Here is a 16,333-nt window from a genome sequence, read left to right as displayed (position 1 = left end):
TAGAATCCTTAACTAAATGCCACACAACTTAATAACTACTTTTACTAATTTATGATGTTTAATCCCATAGCACTTCTCAATATGAAAGATACTACTATTATCCCCACTTACAAGGCAACTCAAGCACAGATTGAAATCTTGGTCTACTAAATCAACAGTGTTAAGCACAGTGTTCTCACTCTCTTTTGCCTTTGTGCTTAGATATCTCTGTATGCACATACGCTGTATTTCCTTTTGAGCACAAACACCATGTTTTCTACTTGTTTTTCTCATTTTATGAAGTGCAGTAGCTCTTACTCCTAAGTACTGAATAGGTGTTTGTTGTATTGACTGATTAACTGATTGATTGACTCAAAGATATCTGGCTGATATTGCCAACGCCTCTTAGCAATTTTAAATTTTCTAAGATTTGTGAGCAGTAGATATGAAAGTGGTGATTTTGGAAGATTTAAGCAGAAATGAAAGATTAATCTAAGTATGATATGATAAGCATTCAGAATCAGTCGTGTCAAAGTAATAGAAAAATTGGCAAATATAGAATAGGTGTTCACTGGCTTTGTGATTCATGTAGGCACAGATGTCAAAGTTGAAACTGAGATCAGAAGAATGCATGTATTATTGATAGAAGCATGGAATTCTGGCAAGAATAGATTAATTTGTTTGGAGAATATTGACATTTACTTGAGAATAAAGTATTAGGATATTCAAGTGGTATATTCAAATAAATATATACAACTAATAGTTAATAAGATGTGAAGATACACCTGGCTGAGAAGGGGTCTTTCATACAGCAGAACTATTGGATTGAGAAGTATGAATCATTCAAGAGAGAAAACATAAAAAGAGAATAGAACTTCATGGGCACATAATGTAACATCTTTTTTTTTTTTTTACATCTCTTTTTTATAAAGTATGTTTACCAGTTGAGTGAGAGCTCTGTATTGTAATAAACTCATAACTGAACCTGTAGATTTTGTTTTAAATTTGTTTCTTTGAATGTAAATGTTTATGCTTGTATTAGTTTATATTTACTATGAATTTTTACTTTACATTTTTACTACACATTCATTCTATATTATTTATAAAGTTAGTTTCATTTTGGATAAAAACATTGGAAATAAAAAATTCTGTTCATTCTTCACAATATATCCAGGCTCAGATCACTTCTTAAACACCTGCCATCAACCTTCTTTAAACTATCAGCATTTTATGTGTGGATTACTCTAATAACCTCTCTCTGGTCTCTTTGCTTCTATCCTTGCTCCATTGTAATCTGTTCTCAGCATAGATCATGTTACTCTTCTGTTCAAAACCTTCCTATTATGGCTTCCCACATAACTCAGGGTAGAATCTAAGTTCCCACCAACGTATTGATCTAACTCTGAACATATCTCTACCTTAAGGCTCTTGTACTGACCATTATTCCCTTGCCTTGTATGTGCTTGCCCCCAAATCAGTATGGCTAACTACTGTCCTTAATGTACAATTTATTTTATATTATTTATACATTCATTGTTTCTTGTCTATCTTCCTTCAGCTTCCTGCCCCCAGAACGCAGACATATACACACACCATAAGCCCCTGAGGCCAGGTTTATTTGTTAACTATTTTATTTCAAGTGCCTAGAAATGTACCCACTACATGTTAGACATTCAGTAAATATTGGAATGAATATAATGACAACAATAGCTAACACTTAAGGCTTACTTCATATTATACTTTCCTAAAAGCTTTAAATTTTTGTAACAACCTAGTTTTATAGATGAAGAAACTGAACCCAAAGGTTGATTAAATAACATGCCCAATCCCTCAAGCTAGAATTCAAACCTAGCAACCTGGTTTGTAACTAGACCTCCCAAACATTAGCATTAGAGTACAGTACTCCTGTTAAAGATGATCATGTTTGGTGCTATAAAGTTTTAATAGTAGAACCTCAAACTGTCTATCAGCCTATTATATGCAAAATACTTCTTTATGTAACTGAATTCACATTGATAGCATCCTGATTAAATATAAAGATGAATGTTGATAATTTATAGCCTTCAAATAGTAAGTTTAAAGAAATAGAAAATTAAACCAAGAATTTAATGTCTCATTTGGCAGGTTAGCAGGTTCAACCAGTAACATCCATCATTAGTTAAACCCATTCTCAAGGCCTTCAAAGCCATGGTACTGTCAGCTATGTTATATGGGTCTAATATCTGAATCCTTATCAGTCTCATTTTCATTTCTTAGACAGGTTTCATTTATCATACTTTTGTACTATATTTCATATCAGATGTCAAGATAGAGTCTCTGATGTCAAAGATTTAGAGGCAGTGATTTCCCAGTTTCACTCATCAAGATGCAGTGGTCCTAGACATATGGAGAAAATGGATGACACTGGACTTTTAAAGCAATTGGAAAACTTCAGAGAAAGTGTCATTATTAAGACAATATAAGTTTCAAGGATATAAACTAAAGCTTCCTGAAGAACTAGACTAGAAAATCTGTCATAGCAGATAGTCCAGCATGATGTAATGGGATTCAGACTCAGCAATATTTTGCTCATATTGCAATCAGTGAGGCAGCAACATGAATAAATACGAAGTACAAATAATGTTTAGAGGATGATTTAACAGATATGCTAAAAGATTCATTATTAAGGAATAACTGCCTAGCCACCCAGGGCATTTGTTATCTACAGGAATATGCTTATGTATATAGAATTATCAAAATATTATCTATCATGTGAGTCCTAAGAGTGGATATGTGGACATCCATTTTCATTGACACATGAAAAAAAGAGAAATGTAAGAATCTATGCTTCAAAAGAGTGATTCTTGTTTATTTTATAAGTGTCTTTTATAGACTGCTTCATAACAACATCTTTTTTATCACCTAATAGCTTCGTAAGTAACAAAAAAATTATCTGTGCTGGGAAAATGAATTATAGATACATTAAATGGCTTTCCTAGGGAAAATCATTCAATTTGTTGGCAAAACTGGAAGACTGGAATAGGCACAGAGAAGTTCTGTTCCTCATACAAGTCTTAGACCCGTCACAGGTGTAAAATACTTGGTGATAGAAAAGGAGTGATTTTGTTCTTAACACAGAATGATGTAAAATTTAAGCTACATTTGATTTTTGTCATTACATTTTAGATTACTTCTATAATAATGACTTGGGAATATTAATCTTCCTTGATAGTTGCTTATTTTGAGGATATAAAGAAAAATACATTTATACTTTTTTTAATATATTATACTTTTCATATACACCTGATATGAAAGAACTACCAAAGCTTCTGCAGTATTTATTTAAAGTTTTTTTTTTTTAATTTATCCATTCATGAGAGACACACACACACAGAAAGAGAGGTGCAGAGACACAGGCAGAGGGAGAAGCAGGCTCCACACAGGGAGTGCAATGTGGGACTCGATCCCAGGTCCCCAAGGATCAGGCCCTGGGCTGAAGGTGGTGCTAAACCGCTGAGTCACCCAGGGTCCCTCAGTTGGACTTTAAAATGCTGAATATAACAGCTTCTTTCTAACATTTTTGGTTACAAAAGAAATTCTATAAGAATAATTATACTATGCATTTCAAGTTTTCTTTTGTCACTTAATGAAATTAAAACTATGAGCCTAGAAAATGTGTTGTCAATAAAATATTACAAAAATTACTTAGAACAGAAGTCAAAGGTCCTTGGAAAAAAAGTCTTATTTGTTACAATTTTAGTATCTCAACATTTTGAAAATACAAATGAGATCTTTACCTCATTGATCATATTACCAGTTTTTTTTTAATTTTTTTTATTGGAGTTCAATTTGCCACCATATAGCATAACACCCAGTGCTCATCCTGCCAAGTGCCCGCCTCAGTGCCCATCACCCCAACCCCCCGCCCACCTCCCTTTCCACCACCCCTTGTTCATTTCCCAGAGTTAGGTGTCTCTCATGTTTTGTCACCCTCACTGATATTTTCTCTCCTTTCCCTTTATTCCCTTTCACTAATTGTCATATTCCCCAAATGAAAGAAACCGTATAATGTTTGTCCTTTTCTGATTGACTTATTTCACTCAGCATAATACCCTCCAGGTCCATCCATGTCGAAGCAAATGGTGGGTATTTGTTGTTTCTAATGGCTGAGCATATTACCAGTTCTGTTCAGAAAGTAAAAGGTGCCTTTCCAAACATGGTTTATCTCACTAGTATCTGAGGCTTAGGCATGTTTTTCTTACCCTAGAAGTTTTCTAGCCCTACAGTCTGTTCTCATTGGTTGACCTTCTAGGAAGGGGCAATTCTAATGAACTGTTTGACAGCATATTCTGCTTAGGATTTCCTTATTATTGGATTATGTGAGATTTTTCTTTCTTCTATTTTGTTATTACCAGCCCCACTCCTCACCCCACTGCCTTACAATACATGAACTTCCAGTCTTATTGACACTGTAAATTCAGGTAAAGCTCATAATGGGAGAGATTTCTCCACTTTACTATTAGGGCTCACAACTTTTTGTAGAGGAGGGTTTAAATAGCACCAAGTACACCCTTTCTAGCCTGGGGCCACAGTTATTCTAAAACTGTCAACTTCTCTTATGTCCCCAGTTAGGAGCTGCTAGCCCACCATTTGGTTCTGCCATTTCTAATATGCTCAGTTTCCACCTCTCAGTAACTTGTATCGTTCTAGAAAATATCTCCTAATTTTGGACAGGATGATTGAAATTTGAATTTTTAGACTTGTGTTGTCATAACCTCTGCCTGTTGCTTGGGTTCAGTTTGCAGCCAGCACTCTTTTTATAGGCTTGCATCCATAGAGCTAAATTACTACATTTGAAATAGCAATTCTTTATTGTTTATAAAAACAAAAACTACTCCTACTAAGATGTTTTCTATGGATATGTAGCAATTCTTTTATTATCAAAAAAAAAAAGTCTTACTAGTAAGACACTTTCTTGGAATATGTAGCAATTATTTTATTATTTAAAGAAAACCAAACTTTTTTTTCTCAATATATAGCTTTTCTAACCACTTTTAAAAGATTACACATTATCTTCTTCCTATACAGCCTCTTACAAAATGCAGATGTGTAGAAATGGCTTTCAACCCATGAATGGTACAAATTTCTGGTACTACTACAGACCTGTTGCTTGATAATCTTCACATATGAAGTCTGAGAATCTGTTTTATTAAACAGATATCCCAGGTGAATGTCCTGCACACACATTTTGAGAATCACTGACTAGGTTAACTGGTCATCCTTTTTCATCTTCAAATATCACAAGAAAAACTGAAGAAATCCTTTTTGTTGTATGGCTGAGGCAGGTAAGGTTTTCACACTCCACAACTGGTCATGCAGTAAGTTCAACTGGAATAGGGCTAAAAGATGTCCTAAAATTTCAGTTAACAGAAGAATGGTAGCTTATTGCTAACAGCTGACAAATGAAATACTTCGAGTGGCAGATTACTCACTGTTTTCATGAAGAACTGTTTTATGTCTATTGTAATTATTAGCTTAAGCCAAATATTTAATGAAGTATTTAGGAATTTCAAGCAGGAGATATGTGCACCCTCTGGAGAAATCACACACAGTGGCATTCTTTGCCACCTAGATGTCGATAATTCCTATTTATATCTCTTCTTTCAGACAAATCCAGAAGGACTCACCCTAGCTATTTTTTTTTTATCTATATCACATCTGCCATTTAGTATAGCAGCCTAGCAAAAACTGATGCTACCTTAGAAAAGTTGATGTAGGATGATGAATTAAAAAGACAGCCCCCTAAGGAAAAGTCTAGAAATGTGTAACTATCAAGAAATAAAAAATCTTTTATTAAATGTCAGAGTGATAAGTACCTTGGGATTTCAACTTGTTTTGTGCAGTAACAGTGGGGACCCAGGACACTTTTGCCACTAAACAGAAGCTTGTCTGCCTTCCTACACTCTTCCTTCTCTCACACTTTGTTTTTGCTAGAGACCCAATTAACTGGTTTCATTTTAAGCAAGGCTATAGTATCAGTCAGGGGAAGATCATAGGATGCCTTTAAGTATTTCTATTTAACATTAAGATAATGTATCTTACTAGTGTACAAGACACCTATCCTGGGGTGCCTGGGTGACTCAGTTTAGCATCTGCCTTTGGCTCAGATCATGATCTCCAGGTCTGTCCTGAGAACTAGTGCTGTTTTTGCTTCTCCCTCTCCCTTGCCACCCCCCCCACCCCACACCCACCCCCTGTTCATGGTATACATGTGCACGTAAGTTCTTTCTCTAATAAGTAAAATCTTCAAAATAAGTAAATAAAGGACTCTTTCCTGGACATTGGAATTCCCAGAAAGAAACCGAAAAGGAAATACCAAAAATTACTCCATTTTGGTATTCTGTGTACCTTAGCACACAAAGGAAACTCAGGATGAAGATGTCATTACTGCAGACCTACTAGCATATGTATTTTGAAATACCATCTTATTTACTTAAGAGTTACATACTTACATACTAAAAAAATGATTGATTCTACCAAACACAAAAAAATGGATCTGTCATTCTACATTCTACACAGGCTTTGATCAGGAAAGCAGTGGTTCGTCTACTGGCACCTCTTAAATAGCCAAGATTAATTTCAAAGACAAACATTTAAGAGTACTGAGGCAATCAATTCTTTTGATTTCTTGGAAGTGCTGTCAAAGAAAATACAATATTTTCATCCTGCTTTTTTTATGTTGATAATAAATTGCGTTTCCTTTCCTTGCTAATGCAATCCTTCTTTTGCAGAGTAAGAATTATTATCGCTTAAAAGATTGTCTTAAATTCTAAGTTTACACTTAGAATTCTTGTACTTGAGAGTAAGGGACTGAAAAAGGCTAAAAGGATTCATGTAGGTAGTTTTTCACAATATGTACAAGAAGGGGGAAAATAAGCAGACAGAAAGGAAATTTACATGTTATTTGAATCAAACTGCGTGAAAAAATTGGACAGAAAAAAATCATATAGATGCTGAAAGATAATCCCAGCAGTGTTTCTTCTGGCACTTGACAAGTTCTTGTTTCATTATACAATCATGTATTTTAAAATTAAAGATGGGACCAAAAGCACTTTCGTGGATTTGACCTTGAACGGAGATAGATTGCCATTTGGGTTGACACCCAACAATGTCCAATCTTCACTTCATACATTTGCCATTTTCTTGGTGCCATAAACAATTCTTATTTAAAAATAGATACATTTTTAAAAACGATCTTAATTCAAAACCACTTATATCTATATGGGATTGGTTTAAGTACAATTTTTTGTACTTTTTTCCCAACAAGGAACTTATGCCAAAGCAGATAGATACCAATATACATTTTATCAATGAATTAAGGAAATTGAATCCTGTGCATTATTGTCTTCAAAAGAGTTATTTCCTGGCTTCTATACATTAAGTGAACAACTTTTTGTATTCTGCTTATATTAATATTTGGTTTTGCTCCAAAGCCCATTAAACTGCAACAGTCTTTGTCCAGGTTCATCAAACAGTAGATACCAATATACATTTTATCAATGAATTAAGGAAATTGAATCCTGTGCATTATTGTCTTCAAAAGAGTTATTTCCTGGCTTCTATACATTAAGTGAACAACTTTTTGTATTCTGCTTATATTAATACTTGGTTTTGCTCCAAAGCCCATTAAACTGCAACAGTCTTTGTCCAGGTTCATCAAACAGGTTGGTTGGTTTGCTCCAAGGTAGGTAATTTTAATAGCATCTTAGATGTTTAAAAAATAATTATTCACTGACAGGAAAATATTTAACCCAGATATAATCTACTATTAATTGTATTCTTCTGTGAGTCACATAACTCAGAGTAAAATGTTAAAATTCATTTGAATTTTAGATAACTAATGGTAATAATGATAACACTTTAATGACTACTTATTGGGTTTTAGGCTGATACTGAGTATTTCACATGTATTAGCTAATTCACTTCTCACATTTTGTTTTTTTTTCAACTGGAAACACATTTTTTTTTTTCAACTGGAAATAATTGTTTCCAGTTGAACAATTTGAGGCTTAGAGTAATTTTGCTCAAGGTCACACTTGTGGCAGATCCAGGATAGAGATTCCAACACAGGCATTTGGATTGAAATGTATTTTATAAACTACTGTACTATCTTGATTTAATCAATTCAGTGTCTTTCTTCTTCAGATTTAGGAAACTGAGATCCAAATGATTGAATTGACTGAGATTAATGACTAGTTTCTTAAATTGAATGGCTAAACACTAGAAACCAAAACTCCTGACTCTAAGTTCAGTGGACTTTTCATTACAATAGCTTCCTTCTCAGACAATAAATTGTTAGTCCACACTAGTTGTTTTCAGAATATTTAAGTGTATAAAAGGACCCCTTAATGATTACTCAGTACCAACACAATTTTAAAACAATATTGAGAAAACAGAGCAGAAAGATACTATTTTCCCAAGAATTTAGGATTAAGTTAAATGGAGTCAGGTTCCTTTCATTTAGTGACCTATATTATATTTATTTCTCTTTTTCTGATATTCGTATAGAATAGGTATTAGAACTATTATATTAAACAAAACATACTAATTTTTATTACTTGAAATTGAGAGAAGAGTGTTATTCACATATATTATTTACTTATGCTATGCAAAATTCAGTTCCTCTAATTTTTCTTCTAAATAAAATTGTCCTTTAGGTGATACTATGATAATGAACTTCCTGGTAAAATAATTTTTATGAGCAAGTGTTTAATTTTTACTTATATGCTCTATGAATAAGTGTTTGATGGACTGGTCAAGTGAAGAATATTTATATTTATTGTTTGTTAAAACATTTCATCTCCATGAAAGAAATAGATATGTATCGAGTGTCTGAGACCATACAGATTTTCTTCTTGTCCAGTCATCATTCTATAAATGTGCTGTGCTTATAAATACAAGTTTAATATATACTTAGGATGAAATTACCATTAATTACTAATATTTCCTTCATCAGAATTAGTAAAAATCAGAGAGGAAAAGGATACTAATCATGCTAAAGCTACAAAAGAATTTATTACTTGATGTTTCTTTCAGAGGATTTTGAAAGTGTGTGGATAAATACAATACTTTAAGACCAGATTAAAAATCAAGCACCTTAGTTCATTTTTAATTGGATTAAGACATTGCTTTGGGTGGCTCTGTAAATGAAAGATAACTCTTTCTAAGATCAGTGCTTAAGACCTTTGGAATGTTTATTTGTGTTTGTATTCGTGTGCTTGCTCTTATGGCTCTTAGTGTGCTCTAATAATCTCTCTGTTTACTTTGGTAGACAAATAATGGTCTCACAGTTTCTGTAAGTCATAAAAACATAGTTTTTAGGGCGTTTTGGTTGTTTTCTGTTTTGTTATACTGGGTCCCCATTTCCTAAATTTATACCTGGTACATAAAAATTGCACACTAAAAATTTATCAAATGAATTCTGCTTCATTAAATCCTGAAGTCTTTCAGGGTGTCTGGTCTTGAAGTGATTTCAGTGACTAAAGAGATGGATAGAAGTCAAATGTTAGTACAGGTTTCTGAATATCATCTTTTAAAATTACACTTCAACACACTAAATTCACCTGTGTAAACAATAATTTCTGAATGGTATTTAAGTATCTTTGTCTAATGTTTAAAAGATACAAATGGTTTGGAATAGAAAGTTTGAAATGATTTGTCCTTGATTATTTTTTATTATGTACTACAAAGAAAGCCAGATGCTATGCTTATTACTTACAATGACATTATCTGACTTACTTTTTAAGACAATATTTTGAGTAATATCTTCCTATTCCTATTAAAGATGTAAGGTTAAATAATTTAATTTGTTCAGGATAACACAGCTAGCAAGTTAGCAGACTCGACTATCTCCAAGCCTTTACTCTGTATTGCTTCATGTATATAAGAAGTAAGCCTACGAGTATTATAGATCAGATATAGTAAAGTAAGTTTCTAAAGACCAACTTTAGATTTCTTTTTGTAGCTGTATGTTTTAATTAGGTAGAGATATGTAGATTCTTTGGAATTGTGATTAGAAGCAGAAAATAGATTACATCATATAATATTGTTCTCACACATTTAAGAATTGAAGATTTCTGAGTAGGGTAATGATAAATTCTCATTAGTTTTAGCAGGATTAATCTGGCTGGCCAATAGACAATAGGGCAGAGGCAGAGAGAAAAAAAGAAGGATATTGCAATGATCCAAGCAAGAGATGGTGACTGCTTAGACCAGACAATACATCTTAGCCCTTATCCTTGGGCATAATTTTTTAAAGATAAATTTATTTATCTTAGATGGAGAGAGTGCAAGCCAAGGGAAGGGCAGAGGGAGACTCCCTGCTGAGCACGCACCACCCTGAGATCATGACTTGAGCTAAAATTAGAAGTTCCAGAGGAGAGCACAGGCAGTAATTTCTCTGACATCAGCCATAGCAACATTCTTCTAGGTATGTCTCCTAGGGTAAGGGAAACAAAAGCAAGACCAAACTATTGGGACTTCATTGAAATAAAAAGCTTCTGCAAGCAAAGGGAACAATCAACAAAACTAAAACACAACCTAGTGAGTGGGAGAAGCTACTGCAAATGATACATTCAAAAAAGGATGAGTATCCAATATAAATATATAAAGAAAAATATATATAAAGAACTTACACATCTCAGCACCCCAAAAAACAATCCCATTAAAAAGAAGACCTGAACAGACATTTCTCCAAAGAACACTACCAGATGGCCAACAGAAACATAAATTTGAAAAAAAAAAAAAAATGTATGCACCTCTAGATTTATTGCATCATTATTTATAATAGCCAAATTATGGAAGCAGGTCATGTGCCCATCAAAAAATGAAATGATAAAGGTGGTATATATACACAATGGAATATTACTCATTGATAAAATGAATGAAATCTTGTCATTTGTGACAACATGGATGGACATAGTATATAATGCTAGGTGAAATAAGCCCATCAGAGAAAGACAAATACCCTATGATTTCACTCATGTGGAATTTAAGAAACAAAACAAAGGGACAAAGGAAAAAAGAGACAAACCAAAAGACTTAACAATGGAGAACAGACTCTGTAAATGGTTATTAGAGGTGAAATGGGTGGGAGGATAGGTGAAATTGATGAATTGGATTAAGAATAGCCTTACCATAACGAGGGGTAAAAAAGGTTAAGATGGTAAATTTTACATTTCATGCTTTTTACTACAATAAAAACAGTTGAAATGAAAAGTATTCCTATTTGAAAAAGGAAAAAAAAAAGTGGCTGTGTTATCTGTACACAGGCACACACAGTGGACTATTACTCAGCCATAAAAAATAATGAGATTTTTGCCATGCGTAGCTATATGGATGGACCTGCAGGGTATTCTGCTAATTGCAGTAAATCAGGGAAGATAAATATGTCATGACTCCACATATGTGGAATCAAAAACCAGAAACAGACTCCTAAATATAGAGGAGAAACTGGTGGTTGCCAGATTGAGGTGAGGAAGGAGATGGATGAAATAGATAAAGGAATTAAGGGGTACAAACTTTCAGGTATAAAATAACTCATGGAGATGAAAAGCAGCACGTCATGGGCAGTATAGTCAATAATATTGTATTAATATTGTATGGTGATAGATGGTGACTACACTTACTTGGTGAACTTTGAGTATGTACAGAATTGTCATTATTAGTGTTGTGTACCTGTTACTAATAGAACATTGTGTGTCTCAATTATACCTCAATTTTTCTAAAAAAAGGGGGGCTGGCATCCTAGAGGTCAATAAAATATTACAAAAACAGGAGAGTGATCACATGTAGCAGATTCTTCAGGTAAAGTAAGGCTGAAATAAGAACATAGGATTTGAAACATAAAAGACTACTGATGATATTCACCAGAGAAAATTTTTATTTAAACACAAATGTTTTGGGGTGCCTGGGTGGCTCAGTCAGAAAAATGTCTGCTCAGGTCATGATCCCAGGGCCGTGGGGTTGAGCCCTACATTGGGCTCCCTGCTCAGCAGAAAGCCTACTTCTCTTTCTCCCTCTGCTGGTTCCCCCTGCTTATGCACATGCATACTTCTCTCTTGTCAAATAAATGAAATCTTTAAAAAATTAAAAAATTAAACACAAATATTTTGAAACCACTCATCTAGACAATCTCATGATCTTGTTTCTCTAAATTTATTATTCCGACACAGGCAAGCTACCTTGCATTTGTTCTATATATCTGAACATATTATCCAGTATTGTTATATTTGAATTTTTAGTTATGTGAATATTCACTTTATTTACTTTACATTTATTAGAATGGTAAAGACTTTCTTAGTTTTGGAGGTCTTAGTTTCTAATCAGACTTGAAGTGATGCCAAACATAGCTTATGGTGTTTCTATTTGTTTTTCTGTGTTTTTTTTTTTTTTTCATCATTTCACTATTATCATTCATTAGTAATGTTAAAAACCTTAAATGATTAGCTGGCAGCTAAGGTATGATTTTCAAAGCTATTTTTATGTTTATATAAGTTAATTTAAATGGTTAGAGTTAGAAGAAAACACTTAATGTAATAGGCTTCCTCGGGAGCTGTAATGGAGTCAACCAGAAATGATTCTTTTTTTTAGTCAGTTTGCTTGAAGCTGGGCTTAAAGAACACCTCAAAATACCTTTGAATAAGGCAGCTGCCCTATGAATTACTGATATTAGAGATGGAAATAAAGACTGTTTAGGTCAGAATAGAAAAACCAGCCTTTAATGAAAATACCAAAACACCATTTGTGACAAAACACAGAAGCCTTCATGTACTTCAAAAAGATCGCAGAAATCATCTAATTCTGTTTCTGATTTTATAGATGAAGGGATATTGAATTTCTAAGAAATTTGTTGACCTGTTCAAGATTAAGGCCAAGAAGGAATAATTTTCTGACTCCTAGTTCCTCCTCCTAAGAGTATACTCTTATATATGCTTTCATCTGTATTTATTGTCAAAAATAAAAACAAAAGATTTTGAGAGGACCAAAGTAGTCCTCTCAAATGATAAGTATGCTTCAAATGTGGTGTAAAATTGAGGACACTGATTTATATTAGTTATTTTTTCTCCACTTTTTTTTGTTAATCAGAAAACCTAGAAAAGGATTTGTATTTAAAGCAACTGCATAGCAGTTAATTTTCATAAGCGATTAACAGCAGAAATGACAAAAAAAATTAGTGGAATATACTAGATGGAGATTTGTGTCATGTTTTCTGTAATTGATTGGTGTCAACTATTAATAGTACTTGAGAAATGAGAAACTCTACATTTCTCAGTGTGTTAAAGCAGTTTTAATTTTTTTTGAAAAAGACCAATTTAAATGCTCTAATGGAATAAATATATTTTTAAAGCGATCTTCTTGTTTTAAAACTCTGATACTGTGGAAAATAACAATTTAATATTTGATAGGTAATTTTTTTTTCCTTAAAGATAAACTTATTTGCTCTAATTTGTATCTTACAGTAACTGTGGAATAATCATTACATTGTATGCTTATGTTGTGGTAAACCTTTTTTTTTTTTTTTTGTAAGATTTTATTATTTATTCATGAGAGACCCAGAGAGAGAGGCAGAGACATAGGCAGAGGGAGAAGCAGGCTCCGTGCACGGAGCCTGATGCAGAACTTGATCCCAGGACTCCGGGATCATGATCTGAGCTGAAGGCAGATGCTCAACCACTGAGCCACCCAGGTGCCCCTGTGGTTAAACCTTTTAACAAGTTATATGAAATTTACTTTTGATGTTAAGTTGCTTTCTACAAATTACAGTAATATCAACTGCTATATTCATTTGTTATTTCCAGTTAACTGTTTTATTCAAAAGAATTATAAATGGGAGCTTAGATTATTCTGTTTTTTCCGTTCATGGTATAAAATTAAAAGTATAAAAAAAAGAAAAAGAAAAACCTACAACAAAAGATCTGTTTTTCCCTAGATTGTAATTTTTTGCTTTTTTTGTCTTCTTTTATAGAGCTACATTCACGGAAGCAGCCAGGCTCAATTCGTGGCAGAGTCCCACATCATTCTGGTACTAAGTATCCTTTAAAATACTGATGGATTAAAAAGAACAAAAGTTGCATGCTATCAAATTGACTTTTTTTTCATGACAATAAATGTCAAGATTTTAAAAGACATTAAATTTTAAACTTTACTATGTTACTAACTTTCTAGTTCCTATGCTAATTATTTCCTATTACATAATTTTTATTGAGTCATTAACAAACTATAATTTTCTTTTTTCTTTTTTTTTTACTGTTGAACTGCAAAGTATATCTTTTGTTCTACATTGGTTGTCTTTTGCTAACATCTTTCTGTTGAGTTTTGTGTGGTCTTACCCTGTAAAAATTCTAACAGAGAGAAGAAAGTGTCCGAAAATATAAAAAGCAGGATTTTTAAAAAACTTGTACTAGTTCCCTTAAACATTATGGTAAGTCAGAAGAGGATGAATTAATGGATTACAATTTATGGTTTGGTGATAAAGAAGACAGGATAGAATAGGAAAGAGGTAAGGTTAAAGTGTCTAATTAAATACAAACTGAATACTCTGAGAATGAAATAAAGTTACTTTTTGGTAAACAACTATCTTGGGGGGAACACAGATGTTTGTGTGTCTTGAGAAATATTTGAAGGTTCAGTTTATAATGTTGAACATATTGAGTCATCATCAGGATTTAAAGTATGCTTATGGTATCATTTATAAAATTTGATTACTCTCCTGGTTATTAAGATTCATATTCAACTGAAGTAATCTAGACCAAATTTTTGGTATTTTACATAATCAGAGCTATTTAAACCTTTAAGGTATCTTAGAACCCGTCTAGGGCCAAACCTCACTTTATTGGTAGGAAAACTAAAACCCACAAAATTTAATTAACTTACTTTAGGCTGGAGGAAGAACTAGGATTAGAATTCACTTTTCTTTTTCATGGTCTGTTGGTTAAGTTTTAAATATGTTATTATGGTCTATATTCTAAGATTTCATGAATAAATGTCAGTCATGCCATCTTAAAGTTTTTATTTTTAATCTGGGAGGAAATGACTATCTTTAATATCCTTAAGGTTTTTATTTTTCTCTACCTTATGTCCTAACAATACAGTTTTTAATTCACTAGTAAACATATATTTGCTACTTTCAGTTTTTTAAGTAATCTATTTTATTTGCATAATATGTTCTGGACAGTACATCAGGTGTTGGTATACACTGAGTCTTCTATTAATTATAGTGGAGGAAAGGGGTATGGGTGCTTAAAGCACTTTCAATTCTCAAGAACCTCACAAACTTCCTCATTTTTAAAATGAGGATTAGCGAAGTAACCATGGCATTTCTGTGTGAAGTAAATGAGCACAGAAAAAGCATCGTATACTCACTACAGGTTGTTTTGGCTGTTTTTCCCATATTCCCATCAGTTCTACATTTGTATTTCTTCCACCCTTTACACATACTGTGTGCATATGTGGAAGTGTGCATATCTATAGACCATTTCTTGCTTGCATGCAGTTAATTATCTGTATCCTTTATTAAGAAGCTACTAGTATGAGTCTGTTTTTGCTGTAGTTTGTCTCATAGATTACAATTGGAAATATCTATATCTGAATTAAAATTCTCAGGTTTTGTACCAGGCTTCTCTTTTCTACTTTAACATGGTAAGAGATTAATACTTTCTGCAATCAGAGGGGCCTTGGGTAAGAAAATGAAATATTTCCAAATCTTTGTATTGGAACATCTCCTTCTCCTTATTGGAAATTAAAGGAAGGCCATCTTTACTGTTCTCTCTACATTATATAAATGTATTTATACATTTGTGTTGAAGCACATTGATAGGAAACAAACTATCATGGGTAGCATTTTAGCTCTTCTTTATCGTAGGCTTTTCTTTTCTATTCTATTTCAATCCATGAAATAGCACCTTAGCACTGTACTTATTCAAAGCAGCTAGTCTATTAAACACGGGTATCTGGCAAAAAGCTATGTTGAGACCATCATTGTATGGCAGGAATTCTCCAAGGTTTCATTTCATGGCTCATTGACATCAAGCTGAGATTTAGGATGCAAAGAAATTTCACAAACAGTATGAAGTCTTCCATATAGATTTTTAACAGTGATACCTAACAGAATTAAAAGGACTTATTTTCCCTTTGTGCTACCAATAATTACTTGTTGCTTTATTCTCCTGGTTTGTTTTATAGATAACTATAAAAGAGAATATCTTTTAAAATGGTGGACTTATTAAACTTATTGGTGAAAGTTAAAAGTAATTAATTTCTGGTTTTACTTTCACTTATTTTTAAACTTAGCATGTATTTTTGTTTTGTAATTTGC

At 33.0% G+C, this 16,333-nt stretch overlaps 1 protein-coding gene across 5 annotated transcripts in view; it reads left to right on the top strand.

Annotated features, from left to right (window-relative positions):
• TUSC3 (tumor suppressor candidate 3) overlaps positions 1-16,333 on the top strand; it is a 223,199-nt gene that overhangs the window by 178,216 nt on the left and 28,650 nt on the right. For all 5 annotated transcript variants that reach the window (XR_013352777.1, XM_077848949.1, XM_077848950.1 and 2 more), the window contains exon 7: positions 13,985-14,048. Coding sequence is in view for 4 of the 5 variants with exons in the window: in XM_077848949.1 (XP_077705075.1) it covers positions 13,985-14,048 (64 nt within the window). In the remaining variant the exon portion in view is untranslated. The remainder of the gene's footprint in view (positions 1-13,984; positions 14,049-16,333) is intronic.

This window comes from Canis aureus, chromosome 15 (assembly GCF_053574225.1).
Source record: "Canis aureus isolate CA01 chromosome 15, VMU_Caureus_v.1.0, whole genome shotgun sequence".
Taxonomy (NCBI): Eukaryota; Metazoa; Chordata; class Mammalia; order Carnivora; family Canidae; genus Canis; species Canis aureus.
The sequence above is the reverse complement of the archived record's forward strand: the minus strand, read 5'-3'. Positions and strand labels throughout refer to the sequence as shown.